This window comes from Amblyomma maculatum, chromosome 7 (genome assembly GCF_055883805.1).
Source record: "Amblyomma maculatum isolate TAMU_Amacu chromosome 7, ASM5588380v1, whole genome shotgun sequence".
Taxonomy (NCBI): Eukaryota; Metazoa; Arthropoda; class Arachnida; order Ixodida; family Ixodidae; genus Amblyomma; species Amblyomma maculatum.
Window position 1 is genome coordinate 9,098,985 of NC_139350.1, and position 25,225 is coordinate 9,124,209.

A 25,225-nucleotide genomic window follows, 5' to 3' on the forward strand; every position below is an offset into this window, starting at 1 on the left:
AATTTCAATCCACTGAAGTTTTTGCAAGCACAAAAAAGCAAATTCGGGCATATTCTACCACATGTAAAAAAAAAAATGTGAAGGCTGTTTTCAGAAGCAGGTAAAAAATTATAGGCAGTCTGCATAATTAATCAAAAAAAGTAGGCGCACTAGCACTGCTAGGCCTGTCATGCTTTTCATGCATTTTTACACTATAAGGAAGTTCCAAGAATGAAGAAATATAACCAAAAGGTTAGAAGCTAGGAGACATTAAGGCATGTAGGTGAGCTTCAGCTGCTCCACGATCCAGCGAGCGGCACAGAGCTGAGGTCTGGGGAGTACTGTGAGTACATATTCACTGTCCGTGACGGCTGGGGGGATGACTGATATGCGAGGGAAGACAGGTTGAAATTGAAGGCATGCGATTCAGTGACACATGACTGCTCAGTCAGGAATAACATGCACTTGCACAACACTGCCCAGTGATGACCACAACTATCACACATGCCCCTTTCTCACTTGTTGCAGCTGTGCATCCGCTCCCCCTCATCATTGGCTAAGACATGTGATGTGCGCGTTGCCACCATCTCTGTCGTACTTTAAGTTCACAGATAAAAAGATAGAGACAGCAGCGTCGAACAGACTGGCAAAATCTGTGTTTGCGCCTAGTAGTGCTATACTAAAAAAAAAAAAAAAAAAAAAAAATTCTCATCGTGCGCCCCAGGCAGCTTGAACATTCACATAGTAAAGCCTGTACGCCCAGTGCGCAGATTCGGTGGCTGATACCTTATCGCTCATCCGTTTGTCGTGACGTTCACTGATGGGAGAGAAGGCGATGCAAAGGACTTTTTAGAATGTCGGTAGTGGCTTGCCGCGCTCGCTGCCACTTGCACCGTCACGTGGGCCGGCTGTCTGAAGCGGGCGAAGGAGCCATCGCAGGCATATCGGCCTGCCGCTTTAACGGGGCCAAGGAGACACGGCCGCAGCTAGTTTCATTCGCCCGAACTGCGACTGAGAGCACCACAATCGCGGCGCTCAAATGCGCTAGTCACGTGGTATTATTTGTATTTCGCGGGCTTTTTTTTGAGCCCAGAAAAAAAGATACACGTCAGACTTTCTTTATTGCAATTAATGGAATGGGGGTTTCTGAAGGTGCTCTACAACTTTCCAATTCACATTTTTGGTCTAAGATGAATATTTAATAAATTAGAAAAATTAACATAATTAGCTAATTAAGTAATTGCAAAACAAAAAATTGCCTGTAGTGCGCAAGGAGGCTGGCAGTTGTATGTAACTGGGTTCACTGACCTAGCTCAAATATATTATTTTGTAATGCTTGGTTCAAGTTAGCTGGGACACCCGGTATAGAGTATAAACATTTTAAATGGTCATATTTAAGTAAAATACAACTTTCTGAACTTGTACAACAAAAGTGACTGCAATTACAACAAATATTTATCCCAACTAAAAACTGATATTCGTCCGAAATTTTCTAATCGAAATGTGCTATTAATTGAAAAAACAAATCCGTACCTCTTGCTATTCTGGTACTGAGCTCACAAACAAGCACGGAGTGTGAAACGAATGTGTTTAGGAAGTTTTTAAAAAATCAAATTCTTATCTCTTGAAGTTATCATGATGGAAATATGAGCAATAATTTATCTCTATAGCCTAATTCTAATCATGCAGTTCAGTTTCACAAAAATGAAGTCAGCATTTTGCTCTTATTGATTCTGCAAGCACAAAAGAAAAGTAGCACAGTAACTATAGCCATACCTGCTTTCAACACAATGCCTTCCTCTACAATTTAACAGCTTGGGAGTATTACAAAAGCTATATAATTTTTTCTCTGGGGTGATGCAAACTCGTTGCAAGAATGTGTATAATTCAAATAGGCCATATTGCACCATTGCACTGGAATTTCTATTCAACACCACTTTTTGCTGTTGCGCTCAGGATACGGTAAATCAAAGAAATAAAATACTGTAGGTAGTATAAGTGGTTTCTCACTCAGTTACAGCTCGCCTGCCTTGGACCACATATTCTACTATAGTGGTACAAGAGAAAGTTCCACATCCAAACTTTACAGTTGGGCACAGTATTGGTGCACACTATCCAGGTTAACCTACACCTCTACATGTATATGCTGATGTATGGCTATAATTTTCTTTGCTAGAAAGCATTTTGAGTAACAACCACACTGTGGAGCACAGCCATTTTGGTCTTGTGCGAAATGCTTAACTTTCATGTATCGTTTTTGGTGGAGAACTGTTTGAGCGTCTATGAAACTGCAACACTATACACTATGTGCCAGTAAAAAATAAACAATGCTCGCACTGTACTGGCACTTTTCAATCACACATTGTGAATCCTGTCTCCCTAGGGCATTCAAAAGTAATCTGCTAGAAAGCAAAAAAAAAAAAAAAAAGGCATTGCGTCCATCATTTTTGACGTAGGTCTTTCTATCACGCCAGAATGGCTGCCGGTCATTGAAAGTTTCGCACTGCCCATGCCTTTCGAAAAAGAAAAAGATGATAACTGAGGTTGCAGTTACATGAAGGGTCACTGAATTAGCCAGCACTGGAGGCCGTGGACCCTACAATGCCTACCACCATGTCGTCGCAAGATGCAATAACAACCAGTAGAGTGAGAAGAGCGGTCCATGTTGACACGCCATACCTCTTAGACACTCAAAGAACAAAGAGCAACGAGTGACAAAAGCGCATGCTGAACTTTCATTGCCTCAGGCACCCGGAGAAAGCGATCTCTCTTGGAAGCGACACCCAAAAGAATCACCCATGTTTGGAACCTCGTTCACAGTGTTAACTATCCCTAACTACCATATATTGATATTGATCTTTTTTTTTTTTTGTACTAAAATAAACGTAGCACATTTTCGCCGCTAAAGGGCTGGTTGCTGGTTTCCAACAACAAACAATATAAAATGGTCATAGAAGCTGCGATTGCCATCCGTAGCAGTTTGGGCCAAGGAGATTATAAAAAAATTGCAGTTTTTTTATAGCCTCCTTAATTTGGGCACGTATCTTGATAGGTGGAGTGATAACGTGCACATTATCGACTGGCTGCAGTGCACCTGTATGCCGGCCTGTGTTTGCAAAAGGCTTTTTTTTTTTTTTTTTTTTTTTTTTACGGACGGTACCAGCCAGCTGTCGTACGAAGTGGGATCCGTCTAAAATTACATCGTATATTCGAGGTTTTTGATATATTATCTCTATGGTGATTTTGCCGGGGCTGCGCAAATTTGTTGTAAAATGCAGGTCGTCGCATGACCGGGGGACGTATATATCGAGGTTCCACTATAGTTTGGCAGTTTTGGTGCAAGGATGGGGTTACTGTTTATGAAGTGCATGCCTAAGCTGACAACTTTATTTTGCTGGCAAGAAATGCAAACAAATAAAATGCAAATGAGGATTTAAAATAGACTACAACGAACACCCTACAGGCCTGAGCTCGTGTTTTGCGTATTTTGTTTTCTCTATTCACTTCTGTTGTAAGCTTAAGGTTACCAGTAGGTAGGCCATGGAATTGCAGACCAAACAAAAAGCCGTGGCCTAGTGGTTAGAGCGCCCGTCTCGGCTGCGGGAGGTGGTCAGTTCGAAACCCACCGCCGGACACCCACCGGTAAAAATGGGTACAAGCGTCCCCCGGCCTGGTGCTCGGCTTTTACAGGGGTGTGCGTTTGGGAGAAGCTCCGTAAACCCCGCTGCGCGCCCCTCCTCCGCAGTGGGCCCAAACCCAGTTTCGAACCTCGCAGCCTGCAAAGGTGGTTCTGTTTGTCTTGCAAAGGTACTTCCTTTGACCCTCACCTGAAGTGCTCCCTTAGAGCCTCAGCTGCAGCAGTCCTAAAAAAACAAAACGAAAAAAAAAAAAAAAAAAAGGGCCACATAATGGGCTGTTGCCGCGCAAGGCGGACTTATTGTTGTCCGATGGCGGAACGAATCACTGCCACATCGGCGCAACTATTTGGGCCGTGACCCCTTTTCCCAAGCATTTCACCCCAGAAGAGCCGAGCACCAGGCCGGGGGAAAGCTTGTACCCATTTAAAAACCGGTGGGTGCCCGGCGGCACCAGGGATCGAACCCGGTACCTCCCGAATGCGAGGCGGATGCTCTACCACAAGGCCACCGCTTCGGTTTTAACCCTACAAACACCCGTTTGTAGGGTTAAAGAATCTACAAGAAAGAATCACTAACAAGTATAACTGAAGAACAAAAATTTAAATCCGCGCTGCAATCTTTCTTTTTTGCCTAGTTTTAAAACTTACTGTATGGTTATTTGCATAACATCATTGTATACTGTTGCTCATTATATTTTTATATTGTTGTTTTTAACACCTATGCCGTTTTCCTAAATTTCCTAAATTGCACATGTACCTTGTTCTTTTTTTATTTGCTTTGTTTTTCAGATTTGTACGCTTTTGTTAACCTTCTGTTCTATATATATATCCTGTATGCGCCCCTCCCCTCTGTAACGTACAACTGTACCCTGAGGGTATTATAAATAAATAAATAAATAAATAAATAATATAAGCAGGCGAGGGACTGCAGCAATTAACATAGTAAAAATAATGAGGACAAAATAACAGAAGTATTGAATTTGTTCACTAAAAAAGACAACTGCCTTTGCAAAATATTGGCAGTGAGCTTTCCCTTGACGTGAAAGATGAATAACAAAATTATTTTACAACTCTTGGAATCCCCAAGTGCTCTCTTACTTCTTTACGGCTGTTTTCACAGAACGAAAGAATGTGACAAGACTTACGGTCACAAGTGGAAGGTGCTGCGTCACCACTATCCAAAGGCTCCTCCGTCAGGTCTGCCTGCATCTGCTCTCTTTCTTTCTCAGCGCTGCTGCCTTCTTCTGGGCCTTCATTTATTTCGATGTGGTCCATAGGGACTGAAATTGAATGCAAACATGTGGCAAAAATGTTAGTACAGTAGAATGGAGAGTTGGTCCAGTTGGTACATACTGGTAGCGGAAAGACGCAGACAAAAAGAGAAGCACACAATAAGGCTGAACTAACAACTGAGTTCATTGCTAAGAAACTGACATTCATATATACCCTTCAGCTAAGTTGGAAGAGCACCGGACGCGATATTCGGAGGTCGTAGGTTCGGTTCCCAACATCAGCACGTTGTTTTTCCTTCTACTTTGTGTTTATTTATCTTTCCCCTGAGCACATTACATTACTAATTTATGTGATTACCGAAGTAAAAATTAAAAAAAAAAAAAAGAAGACAGAGTACAATCCCCAATGCTTTCCTTGGCCTCGGCGACTGCTGGCTTCTTTCCTTCATGTATTATAACGAGCACCCTCATTTCCCCTTAATTTATCTGCTTCAGCGAAGAAGCAACACATGCGCACGTGGCAAGAGAAATAAAAAAATTAAAATGAAAATCACGGGGAAAATTACCTTAACAGCACATTATCTATGTGTACTGTAAAGAGCTTAGGAACTGAAATTCTTTATTGTCCAAGGTAACAGAAGTTTCGCTAACACAAGCCTCATCATTTTTAATAATGTGAAAAGCCTCCAGGATTTCACGTTGGCTCTTTGTCCCACCCCAAGATGACTTCTTCCTTAAGCAGCGGCCTGCATTTATGCTTCCGGCAGTGTTTCGGCAAATTGGCCCGTTCGTCGAAAACTATGGATCTTTCATGCTCATGAAGTCGAGCATTTAAAGGGACACTAAAGAGAGAAAGGAAGTGGGTTTGCATTAATAGAATGCTAGTTCCTGATTACAAAAAGACCACTCTTACTGAAAACAGAGCTGTTATAAGGTAGTAAAGAAGAATAACAGAAATACAGGTATCGCCACCACAGCCAAACGGCCGAGGCTCGCAACTACAAATCACGTGACGCACTAGGGATCCCGGAGGCTGACAAATGTGAATTACGTTGCATGTTTGAATGCGGTAGTACGTTTTTTCTCAAACATGATAACACGCTTTTATCATACGTAAACGACGGCGAAAAGACAACGTAAATGTTGCAAGGCAAATACAAAAATATACTTGGAGGCGCCACAGGCGCCCACTTCAGTTTTGGTTATGTTTCGGCTCAGGCATTTCGTGCGCACTCGGATAGTTTGTTTGAACCTGCAGCGCCTGAATTACGAGCTTGGAGCAGCAGATGCGCCTTGATGGTTCCCATTTGAGCATTCGGAGGCACAAGCGAGCGAAATCCGCTACCGCCGACACGCTCCTTCGTTCACACTTCTGCGCCAACATATCGCCGCCGTTGCCGCTTCGATTGCGACCTGACCGCTTGACTGCAGCTACGTACGCCACGAAAAGCATACATATGCTAAGTACCGAAGGAAAAACGCAGTATCATTCAATTGTTCACTAAATCATGGCACATCTGACCAACATATACTGCGTCAACAAGACCTTCAACGTGCTATTTGCAGGCGTCGTAAACAAAAGGGGCATATTTGCCGCTCATACCAAGGAGAGCGTCGATATATTGCGCTCGTCGCCCGGCGAAAAAAAGGGCCTCTGGTAAAAAGTAAAAGCTAAAAATAACGAAGCACCAGAAATACAACGAAGCACCAGAAATACATTACAAAAGTTAAAAAAAAAAACGATTTGTAAAAAAAAAAAAAAAAAAAAACGCCAGAAGCGGTAAGACTCGAACTCGCTATTGCTTGCTCCGTAACGTTCGGCGCTAACCGCTCGGCTACGCCGCGTCACAGGAAGCTTGGAAATATTTCTAGTGTTTATGTCATGGCCCCATTTACAATAAAGTGTTTCTGCTGCCGGTCTAAAAATTACAACTTCTTGATCATTGGCGCATGCTGCCTGCTCTCACGTCTTGCAACTAATGTTCTGGATGCCTATGCGCACTATATTGTGCACTGGATCCATTTTAACATGTGGAATTTCACAGCGCTGGCAAATGTAGTGGCACCGGCACTTCGGTCATGTTCTGCCACCGTGGACGTAATTTTCGCTGAACACGGAGCTGTAGCACAAACCTTGAAGGAAAAAAGTGCGACGAAGCTTCAAAACTGACAAGCGCAGCAGCGAGGACACTATTTTGCTGGTAACTAAATCTTATTTGTATGTAAACATGTCAGGAAGCGTTGCGATGACCGAGGGCTCGGTTTGTTTATACACAGTGCAAGAAGGAGCGCAAAAGCTTGAGAAACATGTAAAGTATTGTGCATTACAAGCGCTCTATGTTTTTTTTTTTTCTTCCTTTATGGGCCCATCGCTAGGTAGATTACTCTCTTCATCGTTTTATTTATTTCGGCTGAGGCCGTCATTGCGAGTACGCTGTTGCATGTTGGCCCTTGAGGGATGTGACGCCGCGGGCCGCGCCGGCTCGCTAGCTATCACGGAGTCTCCGCTTACGTCATAGTGTGCGTCACTCAACTCCAACTACGTAGTCGGAGGGCACAGTTTGAATTTGACCGGCGGGAACAAGAAAATCTTATCGCAATATCTCAGCAATTATTCGATTTTTTGCTGCCGGATATGCGGCGACAGTGTCACCGAATGTAGTTTATTAGATTTTCATACCATCTTTGGCTGTCTTTAGTGTCCCTTTAAGCACTGGCCCGTCTCTCCGACGTACATATTCCCGCATGATAATGGAATGCAATAAACTTGAGTTGCACAGGGTACAAACTTCATCTCTTGTTCACCGTGCACTCAGTTGTTAGTTGTTGTTAGTCCAGCATTGTGTTTGTCTGCGTCTTTCCACTGGTTTTAATCCTTACCAATGATGTTAGTGCAGGAGGTGAACATAAGCTACAGTCGAGCCCATTTTTATTTAGATTAATAGAGGAACAACTTAAAAGCTTAAATTTTAAATTAAAAGAGCAGCAAAGTACGCATACGCAAATAAAGACCCACAATGGAAGTCAGAAATTTGGAATAAGTAATGTCGTTGCCTCATAATCTGAAAGGCAGCGCTTAAGTATCACCCTTTTTTTTTTTTTTTCAGGGACTAAAGACAACAGTAACTTACCAAAGCAGCCTTTCCCATATATCACAAATGTACACCTTTCATAGCAAAAAAATTCCTCCAGTGAAGATGCACAAGCAAAGTTGTTTCTATTTTCTTTTTCTCCAAGTTTAATACTAATGCTGGCAAAGTCATAATCACATGCCTCTTTGGTACCTGTTTTCCTCAAAATGACTAGCTTTTGCTTCATCAGCATATAAGTGCCTGCTAAAGTATTTATTTAGAAGCTGTTTCTGCTTTTTTTTTTTCATTCAAACTTCTGATTTCTTCACTGAAGACCATTTTCTTAAGCCTCTGTTGCTCTGCTTTTCTCTGCTTTCCTAACCCTGACTCCTTACTCCATGCTTGCCTTCCATGGATAAAGATAACCAATATTTCTGAGTGCCAAACCATGCACAGCAAGCTAGGTACCTCGATCCTGCCTTCGATACCTTGCAAACACATTGCTCCGTAGCTTGTGTTCACCCTTTGACATGCAATGCAGTCTTGTTTTCTCGGTGGTTATTTGGAAACAACCCAACTAATTGCAATCAATTAATACATGAAAAGATACCTTCACCTTGCTTTTACTCCTCTTTATGAGTTCACAATCTTCCTTGCACAGAAAAAATATGCCAGAACCTGTTGAGGTTCCACAACATAATGTTGCTTTCATCGCAAACTGTGGGCATTTGTTTTAATTAATGCTTATAAACTGTCAGCTAGATTAGGTATACTTTCTCATCTCATTAAATAAAAGAAGAAATATCATTTATAAAACCGGCAACGGTCTTTCACTTACGCTGGTGCCAAGTTTAATCCTGTAAAGACCAGCGTGAAACATGACTATTGTTATGGCTGCCATAAACCTGTATGATACCACTGCATATCAATCTACTTATCAACGTCACACAACTACAGCCTTTAGACGTAATCAATAATTCTTATCACTTACGAAGTGATGGCAGCGGGACTGCAGGTGCACCAGAGCCTTCATTTCCTACAAAAAAAAAAAAAAATACTGCCTTTACACTTATCTTCAGCACACCGACAATTCACTAGTATTTAAAAATTTCAAAATTTCAAAATTACCAGACAATGCTGAACTCTCCACACCAGAGCTGTTATATTGGTATCTCGTCATTTTTTTTTTAGCATTCTTGTATGTGCCTGCAAAAAATTACAAATGAAATTCCAAACTTTTATACAGTGTACACTGAAAACACTACTTCACATGTAATTAAGACCAAATTTCACCAAAACACTTCATTATCTGTACCTGAGGTTGAAAGTATCAAAGCTGAATGCATGCCATGCACGAGAAGCAATGCAAAGAAGGGTTAATTTTAACCCTGTCAACACTACTTCTCATGATGTGGATCAAACGTGATGTCACGATTCATTCCTTCAGCTTATCACAGCCGGCTGGCAGGTGCCAGGGTTTTAGTTGCTTATACAGTCATTAAGCATGATGCCACAGAATCCAGCCAACATCACTAGTTGCACAGCTTCCTTAGGCATGCTTTTGCTGCTTTTTTGTTGTTATATGACATAACGCTGTATAGTATGCGTGCAATTTCCACATTCAGCTCTCACTAAAACATTGTCACCGTGGCAACAGCTCAGTTCAATGAACTTGCTCAACAGTAAAGCACTTTAACCTCTGAAACTGCCAGTTCAACATTCCAAAGCGGTAGTTAAACAGCAGCAGGATAAGTAAAGTTCAACCTCATTGTAAGGAACTTTGCAATGCAACCAACTTTACTTTCCTCCTCAATTTATTGAAGCAGTTTTGTGCTGCAATTTCAATCCACTGAAGTTTTTGCAAGCACAAAAAAGCAAATTCGGGCATATTCTACCACATGTAAAAAAAAAAATGTGAAGGCTGTTTTCAGAAGCAGGTAAAAAATTATAGGCAGTCTGCATAATTAATCAAAAAAAGTAGGCGCACTAGCACTGCTAGGCCTGTCATGCTTTTCATGCATTTTTACACTATAAGGAAGTTCCAAGAATGAAGAAATATAACCAAAAGGTTAGAAGCTAGGAGACATTAAGGCATGTAGGTGAGCTTCAGCTGCTCCACGATCCAGCGAGCGGCACAGAGCTGAGGTCTGGGGAGTACTGTGAGTACATATTCACTGTCCGTGACGGCTGGGGGGATGACTGATATGCGAGGGAAGACAGGTTGAAATTGAAGGCATGCGATTCAGTGACACATGACTGCTCAGTCAGGAATAACATGCACTTGCACAACACTGCCCAGTGATGACCACAACTATCACACATGCCCCTTTCTCACTTGTTGCAGCTGTGCATCCGCTCCCCCTCATCATTGGCTAAGACATGTGATGTGCGCGTTGCCACCATCTCTGTCGTACTTTAAGTTCACAGATAAAAAGATAGAGACAGCAGCGTCGAACAGACTGGCAAAATCTGTGTTTGCGCCTAGTAGTGCTATACTAAAAAAAAAAAAAAAAAAAAAAAAATTCTCATCGTGCGCCCCAGGCAGCTTGAACATTCACATAGTAAAGCCTGTACGCCCAGTGCGCAGATTCGGTGGCTGATACCTTATCGCTCATCCGTTTGTCGTGACGTTCACTGATGGGAGAGAAGGCGATGCAAAGGACTTTTTAGAATGTCGGTAGTGGCTTGCCGCGCTCGCTGCCACTTGCACCGTCACGTGGGCCGGCTGTCTGAAGCGGGCGAAGGAGCCATCGCAGGCATATCGGCCTGCCGCTTTAACGGGGCCAAGGAGACACGGCCGCAGCTAGTTTCATTCGCCCGAACTGCGACTGAGAGCACCACAATCGCGGCGCTCAAATGCGCTAGTCACGTGGTATTATTTGTATTTCGCGGGCTTTTTTTTGAGCCCAGAAAAAAAGATACACGTCAGACTTTCTTTATTGCAATTAATGGAATGGGGGTTTCTGAAGGTGCTCTACAACTTTCCAATTCACATTTTTGGTCTAAGATGAATATTTAATAAATTAGAAAAATTAACATAATTAGCTAATTAAGTAATTGCAAAACAAAAAATTGCCTGTAGTGCGCAAGGAGGCTGGCAGTTGTATGTAACTGGGTTCACTGACCTAGCTCAAATATATTATTTTGTAATGCTTGGTTCAAGTTAGCTGGGACACCCGGTATAGAGTATAAACATTTTAAATGGTCATATTTAAGTAAAATACAACTTTCTGAACTTGTACAACAAAAGTGACTGCAATTACAACAAATATTTATCCCAACTAAAAACTGATATTCGTCCGAAATTTTCTAATCGAAATGTGCTATTAATTGAAAAAACAAATCCGTACCTCTTGCTATTCTGGTACTGAGCTCACAAACAAGCACGGAGTGTGAAACGAATGTGTTTAGGAAGTTTTTAAAAAATCAAATTCTTATCTCTTGAAGTTATCATGATGGAAATATGAGCAATAATTTATCTCTATAGCCTAATTCTAATCATGCAGTTCAGTTTCACAAAAATGAAGTCAGCATTTTGCTCTTATTGATTCTGCAAGCACAAAAGAAAAGTAGCACAGTAACTATAGCCATACCTGCTTTCAACACAATGCCTTCCTCTACAATTTAACAGCTTGGGAGTATTACAAAAGCTATATAATTTTTTCTCTGGGGTGATGCAAACTCGTTGCAAGAATGTGTATAATTCAAATAGGCCATATTGCACCATTGCACTGGAATTTCTATTCAACACCACTTTTTGCTGTTGCGCTCAGGATACGGTAAATCAAAGAAATAAAATACTGTAGGTAGTATAAGTGGTTTCTCACTCAGTTACAGCTCGCCTGCCTTGGACCACATATTCTACTATAGTGGTACAAGAGAAAGTTCCACATCCAAACTTTACAGTTGGGCACAGTATTGGTGCACACTATCCAGGTTAACCTACACCTCTACATGTATATGCTGATGTATGGCTATAATTTTCTTTGCTAGAAAGCATTTTGAGTAACAACCACACTGTGGAGCACAGCCATTTTGGTCTTGTGCGAAATGCTTAACTTTCATGTATCGTTTTTGGTGGAGAACTGTTTGAGCGTCTATGAAACTGCAACACTATACACTATGTGCCAGTAAAAAATAAACAATGCTCGCACTGTACTGGCACTTTTCAATCACACATTGTGAATCCTGTCTCCCTAGGGCATTCAAAAGTAATCTGCTAGAAAGCAAAAAAAAAAAAAAAAAGGCATTGCGTCCATCATTTTTGACGTAGGTCTTTCTATCACGCCAGAATGGCTGCCGGTCATTGAAAGTTTCGCACTGCCCATGCCTTTCGAAAAAGAAAAAGATGATAACTGAGGTTGCAGTTACATGAAGGGTCACTGAATTAGCCAGCACTGGAGGCCGTGGACCCTACAATGCCTACCACCATGTCGTCGCAAGATGCAATAACAACCAGTAGAGTGAGAAGAGCGGTCCATGTTGACACGCCATACCTCTTAGACACTCAAAGAACAAAGAGCAACGAGTGACAAAAGCGCATGCTGAACTTTCATTGCCTCAGGCACCCGGAGAAAGCGATCTCTCTTGGAAGCGACACCCAAAAGAATCACCCATGTTTGGAACCTCGTTCACAGTGTTAACTATCCCTAACTACCATATATTGATATTGATCTTTTTTTTTTTTTGTACTAAAATAAACGTAGCACATTTTCGCCGCTAAAGGGCTGGTTGCTGGTTTCCAACAACAAACAATATAAAATGGTCATAGAAGCTGCGATTGCCATCCGTAGCAGTTTGGGCCAAGGAGATTATAAAAAAATTGCAGTTTTTTTATAGCCTCCTTAATTTGGGCACGTATCTTGATAGGTGGAGTGATAACGTGCACATTATCGACTGGCTGCAGTGCACCTGTATGCCGGCCTGTGTTTGCAAAAGGCTTTTTTTTTTTTTTTTTTTTTTTTTTTACGGACGGTACCAGCCAGCTGTCGTACGAAGTGGGATCCGTCTAAAATTACATCGTATATTCGAGGTTTTTGATATATTATCTCTATGGTGATTTTGCCGGGGCTGCGCAAATTTGTTGTAAAATGCAGGTCGTCGCATGACCGGGGGACGTATATATCGAGGTTCCACTATAGTTTGGCAGTTTTGGTGCAAGGATGGGGTTACTGTTTATGAAGTGCATGCCTAAGCTGACAACTTTATTTTGCTGGCAAGAAATGCAAACAAATAAAATGCAAATGAGGATTTAAAATAGACTACAACGAACACCCTACAGGCCTGAGCTCGTGTTTTGCGTATTTTGTTTTCTCTATTCACTTCTGTTGTAAGCTTAAGGTTACCAGTAGGTAGGCCATGGAATTGCAGACCAAACAAAAAGAATAATATAAGCAGGCGAGGGACTGCAGCAATTAACATAGTAAAAATAATGAGGACAAAATAACGGAAGTATTGAATTTGTTCACTAAAAAAGACCACTGCCTTTGCAAAATATTGGCAGTGAGCTTTCCCTTGACGTGAAAGATGAATAACAAAATTATTTTACAACTCTTGGAATCCCCAAGTGCTCTCTTACTTCTTTACGGCTGTTTTCACAGAACGAAAGAATGTGACAAGACTTACGGTCACAAGTGGAAGGTGCTGCGTCACCACTATCCAAAGGCTCCTCCGTCAGGTCTGCCTGCATCTGCTCTCTTTCTTTCTCAGCGCTGCTGCCTTCTTCTGGGCCTTCATTTATTTCGATGTGGTCCATAGGGACTGAAATTGAATGCAAACATGTGGCAAAAATGTTAGTACAGTAGAATGGAGAGTTGGTCCAGTTGGTACATACTGGTAGCGGAAAGACGCAGACAAAAAGAGAAGCACACAATAAGGCTGAACTAACAACTGAGTTCATTGCTAAGAAACTGACATTCATATATACCCTTCAGCTAAGTTGGAAGAGCACCGGACGCGATATTCGGAGGTCGTAGGTTCGGTTCCCAACATCAGCACGTTGTTTTTCCTTCTACTTTGTGTTTATTTATCTTTCCCCTGAGCACATTACATTACTAATTTATGTGATTACCGAAGTAAAAATTTAAAAAAAAAAAAAGAAGACAGAGTACAATCCCCAATGCTTTCCTTGGCCTCGGCGACTGCTGGCTTCTTTCCTTCATGTATTATAACGAGCACCCTCATTTCCCCTTAATTTATCTGCTTCAGCGAAGAAGCAACACATGCGCACGTGGCAAGAGAAATAAAAAAATTAAAATGAAAATCACGGGGAAAATTACCTTAACAGCACATTATCTATGTGTACTGTAAAGAGCTTAGGAACTGAAATTCTTTATTGTCCAAGGTAACAGAAGTTTCGCTAACACAAGCCTCATCATTTTTAATAATGTGAAAAGCCTCCAGGATTTCACGTTGGCTCTTTGTCCCACCCCAAGATGACTTCTTCCTTAAGCAGCGGCCTGCATTTATGCTTCCGGCAGTGTTTCGGCAAATTGGCCCGTTCGTCGAAAACTATGGATCTTTCATGCTCATGAAGTCGAGCATTTAAAGGGACACTAAAGAGAGAAAGGAAGTGGGTTTGCATTAATAGAATGCTAGTTCCTGATTACAAAAAGACCACTCTTACTGAAAACAGAGCTGTTATAAGGTAGTAAAGAAGAATAACAGAAATACAGGTATCGCCACCACAGCCAAACGGCCGAGGCTCGCAACTACAAATCACGTGACGCACTAGGGATCCCGGAGGCTGACAAATGTGAATTACGTTGCATGTTTGAATGCGGTAGTACGTTTTTTCTCAAACATGATAACACGCTTTTATCATACGTAAACGACGGCGAAAAGACAACGTAAATGTTGCAAGGCAAATACAAAAATATACTTGGAGGCGCCACAGGCGCCCACTTCAGTTTTGGTTATGTTTCGGCTCAGGCATTTCGTGCGCACTCGGATAGTTTGTTTGAACCTGCAGCGCCTGAATTACGAGCTTGGAGCAGCAGATGCGCCTTGATGGTTCCCATTTGAGCATTCGGAGGCACAAGCGAGCGAAATCCGCTACCGCCGACACGCTCCTTCGTTCACACTTCTGCGCCAACATATCGCCGCCGTTGCCGCTTCGATTGCGACCTGACCGCTTGACTGCAGCTACGTACGCCACGAAAAGCATACATATGCTAAGTACCGAAGGAAAAACGCAGTATCATTCAATTGTTCACTAAATCATGGCACATCTGACCAACATATACTGCGTCAACAAGACCTTCAACGTGCTATTTGCAGGCGTCGTAAACAAAAGGGGCATATTTGCCGCTCATACCAAGGAGAGCGTCGATATATTGCGCTCGTCGCCCGGCGAAAAAAAGGGCCTCTGGTAAAAAGTAAAAGCTAAAAATAACGAAGCACCAGAAATACAACGAAGCACCAGAAATACATTACAAAAGTTAAAAAAAAAAACGATTTGTAAAAAAAAAAAAAAAAAAAAACGCCAGAAGCGGTAAGACTCGAACTCGCTATTGCTTGCTCCGTAACGTTCGGCGCTAACCGCTCGGCTACGCCGCGTCACAGGAAGCTTGGAAATATTTCTAGTGTTTATGTCATGGCCCCATTTACAATAAAGTGTTTCTGCTGCCGGTCTAAAAATTACAACTTCTTGATCATTGGCGCATGCTGCCTGCTCTCACGTCTTGCAACTAATGTTCTGGATGCCTATGCGCACTATATTGTGCACTGGATCCATTTTAACATGTGGAATTTCACAGCGCTGGCAAATGTAGTGGCACCGGCACTTCGGTCATGTTCTGCCACCGTGGACGTAATTTTCGCTGAACACGGAGCTGTAGCACAAACCTTGAAGGAAAAAAGTGCGACGAAGCTTCAAAACTGACAAGCGCAGCAGCGAGGACACTATTTTGCTGGTAACTAAATCTTATTTGTATGTAAACATGTCAGGAAGCGTTGCGATGACCGAGGGCTCGGTTTGTTTATACACAGTGCAAGAAGGAGCGCAAAAGCTTGAGAAACATGTAAAGTATTGTGCATTACAAGCGCTCTATGTTTTTTTTTTTTCTTCCTTTATGGGCCCATCGCTAGGTAGATTACTCTCTTCATCGTTTTATTTATTTCGGCTGAGGCCGTCATTGCGAGTACGCTGTTGCATGTTGGCCCTTGAGGGATGTGACGCCGCGGGCCGCGCCGGCTCGCTAGCTATCACGGAGTCTCCGCTTACGTCATAGTGTGCGTCACTCAACTCCAACTACGTAGTCGGAGGGCACAGTTTGAATTTGACCGGCGGGAACAAGAAAATCTTATCGCAATATCTCAGCAATTATTCGATTTTTTGCTGCCGGATATGCGGCGACAGTGTCACCGAATGTAGTTTATTAGATTTTCATACCATCTTTGGCTGTCTTTAGTGTCCCTTTAAGCACTGGCCCGTCTCTCCGACGTACATATTCCCGCATGATAATGGAATGCAATAAACTTGAGTTGCACAGGGTACAAACTTCATCTCTTGTTCACCGTGCACTCAGTTGTTAGTTGTTGTTAGTCCAGCATTGTGTTTGTCTGCGTCTTTCCACTGGTTTTAATCCTTACCAATGATGTTAGTGCAGGAGGTGAACATAAGCTACAGTCGAGCCCATTTTTATTTAGATTAATAGAGGAACAACTTAAAAGCTTAAATTTTAAATTAAAAGAGCAGCAAAGTACGCATACGCAAATAAAGACCCACAATGGAAGTCAGAAATTTGGAATAAGTAATGTCGTTGCCTCATAATCTGAAAGGCAGCGCTTAAGTATCACCCTTTTTTTTTTTTTTTTTCAGGGACTAAAGACAACAGTAACTTACCAAAGCAGCCTTTCCCATATATCACAAATGTACACCTTTCATAGCAAAAAAATTCCTCCAGTGAAGATGCACAAGCAAAGTTGTTTCTATTTTCTTTTTCTCCAAGTTTAATACTAATGCTGGCAAAGTCATAATCACATGCCTCTTTGGTACCTGTTTTCCTCAAAATGACTAGCTTTTGCTTCATCAGCATATAAGTGCCTGCTAAAGTATTTATTTAGAAGCTGTTTCTGCTTTTTTTTTTTCATTCAAACTTCTGATTTCTTCACTGAAGACCATTTTCTTAAGCCTCTGTTGCTCTGCTTTCCTAACCCTGACTCCTTACTCCATGCTTGCCTTCCATGGATAAAGATAACCAATATTTCTGAGTGCCAAACCATGCACAGCAAGCTAGGTACCTCGATCCTGCCTTCGATACCTTGCAAACACATTGCTCCGTAGCTTGTGTTCACCCTTTGACATGCAATGCAGTCTTGTTTTCTCGGTGGTTATTTGGAAACAACCCAACTAATTGCAATCAATTAATACATGAAAAGATACCTTCACCTTGCTTTTACTCCTCTTTATGAGTTCACAATCTTCCTTGCACAGAAAAAATATGCCAGAACCTGTTGAGGTTCCACAACATAATGTTGCTTTCATCGCAAACTGTGGGCATTTGTTTTAATTAATGCTTATAAACTGTCAGCTAGATTAGGTATACTTTCTCATCTCATTAAATAAAAGAAGAAATATCATTTATAAAACCGGCAACGGTCTTTCACTTACGCTGGTGCCAAGTTTAATCCTGTAAAGACCAGCGTGAAACATGACTATTGTTATGGCTGCCATAAACCTGTATGATACCACTGCATATCAATCTACTTATCAACGTCACACAACTACAGCCTTTAGACGTAATCAATAATTCTTATCACTTACGAAGTGATGGCAGCGGGACTGCAGGTGCACCAGAGCCTTCATTTCCTACAAAAAAAAAAAAAAAATACTGCCTTTACACTTATCTTCAGCACACCGACAATTCACTAGTATTTAAAAATTTCAAAATTTCAAAATTACCAGACAATGCTGAACTCTCCACACCAGAGCTGTTATATTGGTATCTCGTCATTTTTTTTTTAGCATTCTTGTATGTGCCTGCAAAAAATTACAAATGAAATTCCAAACTTTTATACAGTGTACACTGAAAACACTACTTCACATGTAATTAAGACCAAATTTCACCAAAACACTTCATTATCTGTACCTGAGGTTGAAAGTATCAAAGCTGAATGCATGCCATGCACGAGAAGTAATGCAAAGAAGGGTTAATTTTAACCCTGTCAACACTACTTCTCATGATGTGGATCAAACGTGATGTCACGATTCATTCCTTCAGCTTATCACAGCCGGCTGGCAGGTGCCAGGGTTTTAGTTGCTTATACAGTCATTAAGCATGATGCCACAGAATCCAGCCAACATCACTAGTTGCACAGCTTCCTTAGGCATGCTTTTGCTGCTTTTTTGTTGTTATATGACATAACGCTGTATAGTATGCGTGCAATTTCCACATTCAGCTCTCACTAAAACATTGTCACCGTGGCAACAGCTCAGTTCAATGAACTTGCTCAACAGTAAAGCACTTTAACCTCTGAAACTGCCAGTTCAACATTCCAAAGCGGTAGTTAAACAGCAGCAGGATAAGTAAAGTTCAACCTCATTGTAAGGAACTTTGCAATGCAACCAACTTTACTTTCCTCCTCAATTTATTGAAGCAGTTTTGTGCTGCAATTTCAATCCACTGAAGTTTTTGCAAGCACAAAAAAGCAAATTCGGGCATATTCTACCACATGTAAAAAAAAAAATGTGAAGGCTGTTTTCAGAAGCAGGTAAAAAATTATAGGCAGTCTGCATAATTAATCAAAAAAAGTAGGCGCACTAGCACTGCTAGGCCTGTCATGCTTTTCATGCATTTTTACACTATAAGGAAGTTCCAAGAATGAAGAAATATAACCAAAAGGTTAGAAGCTAGGAGACATTAAGGCATGTAGGTGAGCTTCAGCTGCTCCACGATCCAGCGAGCGGCACAGAGCTGAGGTCTGGGGAGTACTGTGAGTACATATTCACTGTCCGTGACGGCTGGGGGGATGACTGATATGCGAGGGAAGACAGGTTGAAATTGAAGGCATGCGATTCAGTGACACATGACTGCTCAGTCAGGAATAACATGCACTTGCACAACACTGCCCAGTGATGACCACAACTATCACACATGCCCCTTTCTCACTTGTTGCAGCTGTGCATCCGCTCCCCCTCATCATTGGCTAAGACATGTGATGTGCGCGTTGCCACCATCTCTGTCGTACTTTAAGTTCACAGATAAAAAGATAGAGACAGCAGCGTCGAACAGACTGGCAAAATCTGTGTTTGCGCCTAGTAGTGCTATACTAAAAAAAAAAAAAAAAAAAAAAAATTCTCATCGTGCGCCCCAGGCAGCTTGAACATTCACATAGTAAAGCAGTGTTGTCAGAACACCATTTTTGTTGTTTAACATGCAAAGATACAAGAAACAGTCATTTCTTTTTGTAATCATACGGTACTTGTACCTTTGTGCTCAAGATAATCCCACATTAGCTCATCTTTGCCTGCCGCAATCGCTGAGTGTTAAAGGTGCTCGACTGCTGGTTTCAAGGATGCGGGTTAAATCTCGGGCATGGCTGCAGTGTTTTTATAGATTTTTTGGACACAAAATGCAAGGCATCAATGTACTGTGCTATGTCAGTGCATGCTAAGAACCTGATGAGAAATTCAGGAAGCATTCACTACAGTGTCCCTACAGTCTCAATAAGTGCAGACGCAATCAATGGTTGACAACTCTTGCATAGTGAAAGTTCTTTTCTTTCTTTAGACTCCCATCGGGTGCATGTGCACACATCATATGCAGTATTTTACGGAGAGCTGCTGATAGCACATCCTGTTCCCATCAGCCCGTAACACTATGCAATGGGTTGCAGGGTTGTTTGACGCTATTACTGGACCTCTGCGGACTTCGGTCAGCTTCAGCTCACTAAGCCAACATTTCACCAACTGTACTTGTCTTCATCAGGATGAAGACTAGTCCAGATGTCAAAATGTTGCCTCAGCGGGCTCAAGCTCCCCCATCAACCTTTGAGTTCACACTGGACATGCTCTGAAGTAACTATAATACCACTGTCACATGTTTCCTTCAAAAGACCTTAAACCAATAGTCTATCAACATAGCATGCATTTCCATGAGTGGGATGGTTTGCACTATGATCTCGAGTGAAAAATTACAGCAGTAAAATTGCCACAATATTACGAACTTCAAGATGTATTACTTAATTTGCAGATTAAAATATATATCAATGCCATACACAGCACCATAATGTGGCAAAAATAATGCCCTGTTCACATTATTAACATCAGACAGTAATTTGTTTAAAAGCATGCAATAATATGCTACTACATGCAGTCCACTTATAAAGCAATTGAGAAAACCTAATAATCCGATCGTTATAATCATTTATCGTTATATATGGACCAGCGAAAAAAAAGAAAGGTGAAAAAAAAAAAAACACACACACCCACGTACTTTCCCATGCATGTAGGCTTGCCTACTTACTCGCGATGAGTAAATCGGGTTGAACAACGCAAATCATCGTAAAGAGCACTAAACACGTTATAACATCAATAGCCATAAAATAACTTAAGCATACTTAAAGAAGTCGGAAATTCGCGCTCGCCTGAGCAGCAGCTGAAGCTTGACAACTGCTGTGAGCATCGCTTCCAGTAGCGTGTACGCTGGCGGCAGTCCTTTTTGCGTGCACGAAACCGATTGGATGAACTGAAGGACATCCCCAGCCTTGATGATCGTTAAAATCGTAAAGTGCAAATGTCCGTTAGCTTTTCACGAGGCTTCCAACCTTGAAACCCTGCCAAAAATCCAGATGAATTTGACGTTTCACCTCCTAACCTATCGCGCTGTCCGTCAACGTGGCCAGCGCGATTTTCCACGGACAGCAGAATCGGCGATGATGACGATACGGCAGCAGCAGCACGCTTTGCACGGCTGCGATTGCGATTATGATAGCGCTCGTTTCCTTCAATTTTTGCCGTATATAGAGTTTTCACGTCATTGTCGTCTTAATATTTTATCTGTTATTGAATATTCAGTCAAATTTTTGTGGTAAATACATACCGGGCGGCGATAAAGCTATCGTTGCATCCGATGTACCGCCAATAATCGATCGTTATATCTGGTTTATAGGGGGCAATGGGAAAAATGATAAATCTCAAGAATTTGATCTTTATAAGCAATATATCGCTATATCAGGTATCGTTATAGGTGGACTGCACTATAGCTTCTGAAAAACAAAAATTTATTGCAAAAGCAATCACGTACTACTCCAGCCTTAAACAGTTTGAACTAAACCTAAGAAACTAAACATTTAGGCTGACTGTTTGCATGCCACAAATATGTTGGCAGCGATAGTGGTGAAGCAGCAGTTCTAGTGAGAAAATTTAATTTCCTCAACAATGGCCAGGTCTGCAGCACAGGAGTGGCTTACCTAATACGAGTTCAATCTACTGAAAGCCTTGAAGGCCCTTAATTGTTCAATGGCCAATCGAAAGTGACTGCAATGGGACCACTGCTAGCAATGACTTTAGTAAAGCCAGAACTTTATACTTGAAATTTAAGCCTGAGGAGTGGAAGGCTTACAAAAACTCGGACTCTGCAATGCAACTTACGAGATTTGGCAACAACAACCGCCTCGCACAGGGTCCAATCGGGCCCAGGGTCCACCGTCTCCTGGATGAGACGAAGTACATTGGTTGTTGCCGCTGGCCAGTGGCATGCAGCCTCATCTTCAGTGAGCCATCCGATCGGCACCACTGCTAAGCTTTCCTCCTCCAGGGGAAACTTCACTACAGCAAATAACTTTGCCATTCTGCAAGGTAAAAGCAGTGATCAAAAATAGGGAACAATCATTCTCACCCCAGGTGAAAATTTTCTGCTGGTTTCCAGCTGGGATCCTGATGGTTCTAGCAGTGCTGGTTTATTAGCACATTCCCAGCAACCACTGGGACCCGTAACCACTGGGACCAGCAGCTACTGGAACCAGTGGCTGCTAGGTTTCAACCGAGGGCTGCATAATGTCAGAATTGGTGCATTGGTTCTCTGGGGGCTTGTCGGCCTACAAGAATTTGGTGCAGCGGCAGCCTTGAACTGCGCAAAGAAAATAAAGGCGACAGAGGTTTCAGTCATGACTCATAGTTTTATTTTCTATGCCCATATAAATTCTGCAATCTTCATGGACACATTTTCCCTTCGTGACTGCTTCAAGACTGTGGTAAGGCAGCTTGTGTTCTCCAGCTCCAAATAGATGGTGCCGTGAAGGTAGCTGCATGGAAAAAAAGTCCAGAAAAAAAATGCTATCAACACCATGCTGCTGCACTTAAAAGATGAAAAATGGCAATTGAAAGCATCTACCCCAGAACCACATATTTGGTGCAAATCCGCATGTGAACAGGTCAAGTGTGATACAAACCACGTTTAGAGAAAGTTTTCAATGAACAGCGCTTCTACTAATGTGTGGGTGGCTCACTTTTGCATGTGCTTGTGCAGACTGCACCAATGCACACATGCACCCATGACGTTTCATTCATTCAACCATGAGAATTCCATTCCTAGGAAAGTGTCAGTGCATTGCTTTAGGCAGACGCCACTTAACAACTGGTGTGGCGTTACCAGAGAGGTTAGAGGTATACCCACTGCTAGCCAGACGTTACTGTTTAGCGGCACATTCTTTTAGCCTTGTTTGGTATGCCACTTAAGTCATACACCCATACCCTGCAAATGGATTGGCATGGAAAGACAGTCTAGTTAGACATGGGTTAGCAATACTAAAGGCAATGCAGTCAGTTTAAGATAGTTACACAATGAAAAAAGCCAACGCCTTCATCATCACAAGCTGGCTCGACAATGCACAGCACAACAGTAATGTACTGAAAAAAAAAGTAAGTGTGCAAGGATTTCTGGATTTTTCTGAAATTTGCTCGTTGGCATGTTTACAGACATGTATTTACAAAATTGCATTTGCCATTCACTATCCGACTCAGCCAAGTAATAAAAATACAGTTCAGTTCAGTTCAGTTCAGGCGTTCAGTCGTGTCCGACTCTTCGTGACCCTATGGACCATACAGTCCATACAGTAGACCTGCATTAATCGTCAGATATCACTGCGCAAAAGCCTTCCACGAAACTAACGGTGAAATAACATACGAACATCGCGCTCCACTTCGGAGAAAAGCTGTAGCTCAAGTCGTGAAAGAACCGAGACTAACATCGAATAGCACACGGGCATCATGCTTTTCACCTCGACCGAAATGCGGCCGATATTCAATTCCGCATCCTTGGGCACAACCGTCGAGCGCCCTAACTGCAAACCCACTACCACGGCGGGTGTTCACACATTTTCGGTTTAGCTTTCTAGTTTCAAACTTAACTTCTAGCGCTTCACAGGATCGCGGTTAGCATTGGCGTTCACCGGCAAGCGGCTCTCATCACTGCCGAACTGAGCCGGCATTCGTGCCTACTTGCGTCACTGTTCCCGCTTGCTTCACTGTTTGTTTCCGGGCCTAAAATAAGCTCTCACAAAGTCGCTAGACGTAAGACCAATCTTACAAGACGTTACACAACACGAGGACTACAAAAAAAAAAAAATTTGAGATGCACTTTTTTACTTACCAAACACAGATGTCGCATCACATTTCTCAGTCTTGACAGAAGTTGTCACACCACCTTGACCGGTTCAAATTTACGTAAACGTTCGGATAAAATGCCCTAAACAATTCATACTGACGACGACGTTTAAATATTGTAAAGAACACAAAATACATCACCATTCGCAAACACAGGTCAGCACACAACAGCTCACTACGTAAATGTCTAAACTTCGGGACGGCTTCTTTTGGCTTGTTGAGAATCAACCCGAGATTGGTAACGATAGTGCCGTAAGCGCTTAAAATGCGCGTTTGTAAATGTTACGGCAAAATACACCTGAAATAATTCAAATTGTGCTAATATTGCTATTTGTAACCTTCATACCCGTAATTATATTCGCTCTGCTCTGATCGTTGCACCGGATCATCGGAAGGCGCGTCGTCTGCTACGCTAGCAGATAGATGAAGGTAACAGCAGTAACAGACTCGTGCATCACGCCGTGATAAACAAGATCGTAAAGATAAGATAAACTTTTTGCATCTTTGATGTTTGCAATTCCTCATAGCGGCAGAACTCTCTGGCTACCGGTCGGAAAAAAAAAAAAAGAAAAAAGAAAAAAAAAAAAAAAAGCTTAGCATGTTTAAAAAGCTGTCTTTCGCAGCTATGGTGATATTTTGATCACGGAGCAGAAACATGATGTAAAAACGAGTATATACTTTCCGTGCTTCGTTTTTGTCGAATGAATGAGCTCATATTCATATTACGTGCATACACTAACTCCAGTGCATGCGTTTGTAAGCGTGGACAGGTGACAGTAGCATTCCAGGAGGAAACCAGCAAAATTCTAGAACCAGCAGAGAAAAACATCAAACACTCTGCTGGAACCAGCAAAGCCAACAGGTTGCTTGCTGAGACCAGCAGATGCACACTACTGGAACCAGCACAGCCAGCAGGTCGCCTGCTGGGACCAGCAGACGCACACTGCAGGAACCACCACAGCCAGCAGGTGGCCTGCTGGGACCAGTATAAAATCAGCAAGCACCCTGCGGGAACCAGTACAACCAGCAGAAATCCAGCAGGCTACCTGCTGGTTCCAGCACAAACCAGCAGCTTCCAGCAAGATACCATCAAGAAATTTTCACCTGGGACCAGTGCCTTCATCTGAGGTGTTCATCTCATAAAAACATCAGTCATGTTACAAACAGGCACAGAGCATAATAAGAGAATAATTTACCTAGCAATGCACTGCATGCAGGTTGCGACTATACATCTGATGAAGCACTGAACCAAACATCTGGCAGCTGAACAAAAATAGAGGCAGTGTCTAGGTTGCCATTTCAAGAACAGCACAACTTAGATAAGGACGACAGAATGACATACATGGACAAGAATAGCACCACTGAGACAAGGAAGAAAGGAAGGAAGGCAGACGTGGACGTGTCCCAGACGGCCATAGACGTCCGACGGTCGACCGACGGACGTCCTTTTTCGGACCTTCGGACATCCGACGGAAGTCCGGTTATGTTCGATATACGTACAGCGGACGTCCGTCGGACTATCGTTCGTGGATCCGGATCGCGTCCCACGGACGTCCGTCGGGCAGCCGGAGGCGGACATTCGAACGTTTCCCGGAACATGCTTGCAGGGCCCGCTATTGGTGTAAAAACTTGCCAATAACATTCGTGTAAAGCTCAGCAAGCATGTGCCATGGAAATTTCAGTCACATACTAGTGCTCA

At 42.4% G+C, this 25,225-nt stretch overlaps 2 protein-coding genes across 2 annotated transcripts; both read right to left on the bottom strand.

Moving 5' to 3' along the window:
* Positions 1–249: 249 nt before the first annotated feature.
* LOC146182693 (uncharacterized) lies at positions 250–10,429 on the bottom strand. The gene is made up of 4 exons (XM_084609585.1): positions 9,048–10,429; positions 8,911–8,955; positions 4,723–4,896; positions 250–362 (listed from the first exon to the last, which is right to left on the bottom strand). The coding sequence occupies exons 1-4, from the start codon at positions 9,097–9,099 to the stop codon at positions 250–252; spliced, it is 384 nt and encodes a 127-aa protein (XP_084465711.1). The 5' UTR covers positions 9,100–10,429.
* Positions 10,430–13,438: 3,009 nt separating this feature from the next.
* On the bottom strand, positions 13,439–23,729 carry LOC146182694 (uncharacterized). The gene is made up of 5 exons (XM_084608903.1): positions 23,513–23,729; positions 21,514–22,166; positions 17,824–17,901; positions 17,686–17,730; positions 13,439–13,679 (listed from the first exon to the last, which is right to left on the bottom strand). Exons 2-5 carry the CDS (start codon positions 21,710–21,712, stop codon positions 13,459–13,461), a joined length of 543 nt encoding a protein of 180 aa, XP_084465029.1. The 5' UTR covers positions 21,713–22,166; positions 23,513–23,729; the 3' UTR covers positions 13,439–13,458.
* Positions 23,730–25,225: the final 1,496 nt, after the last annotated feature.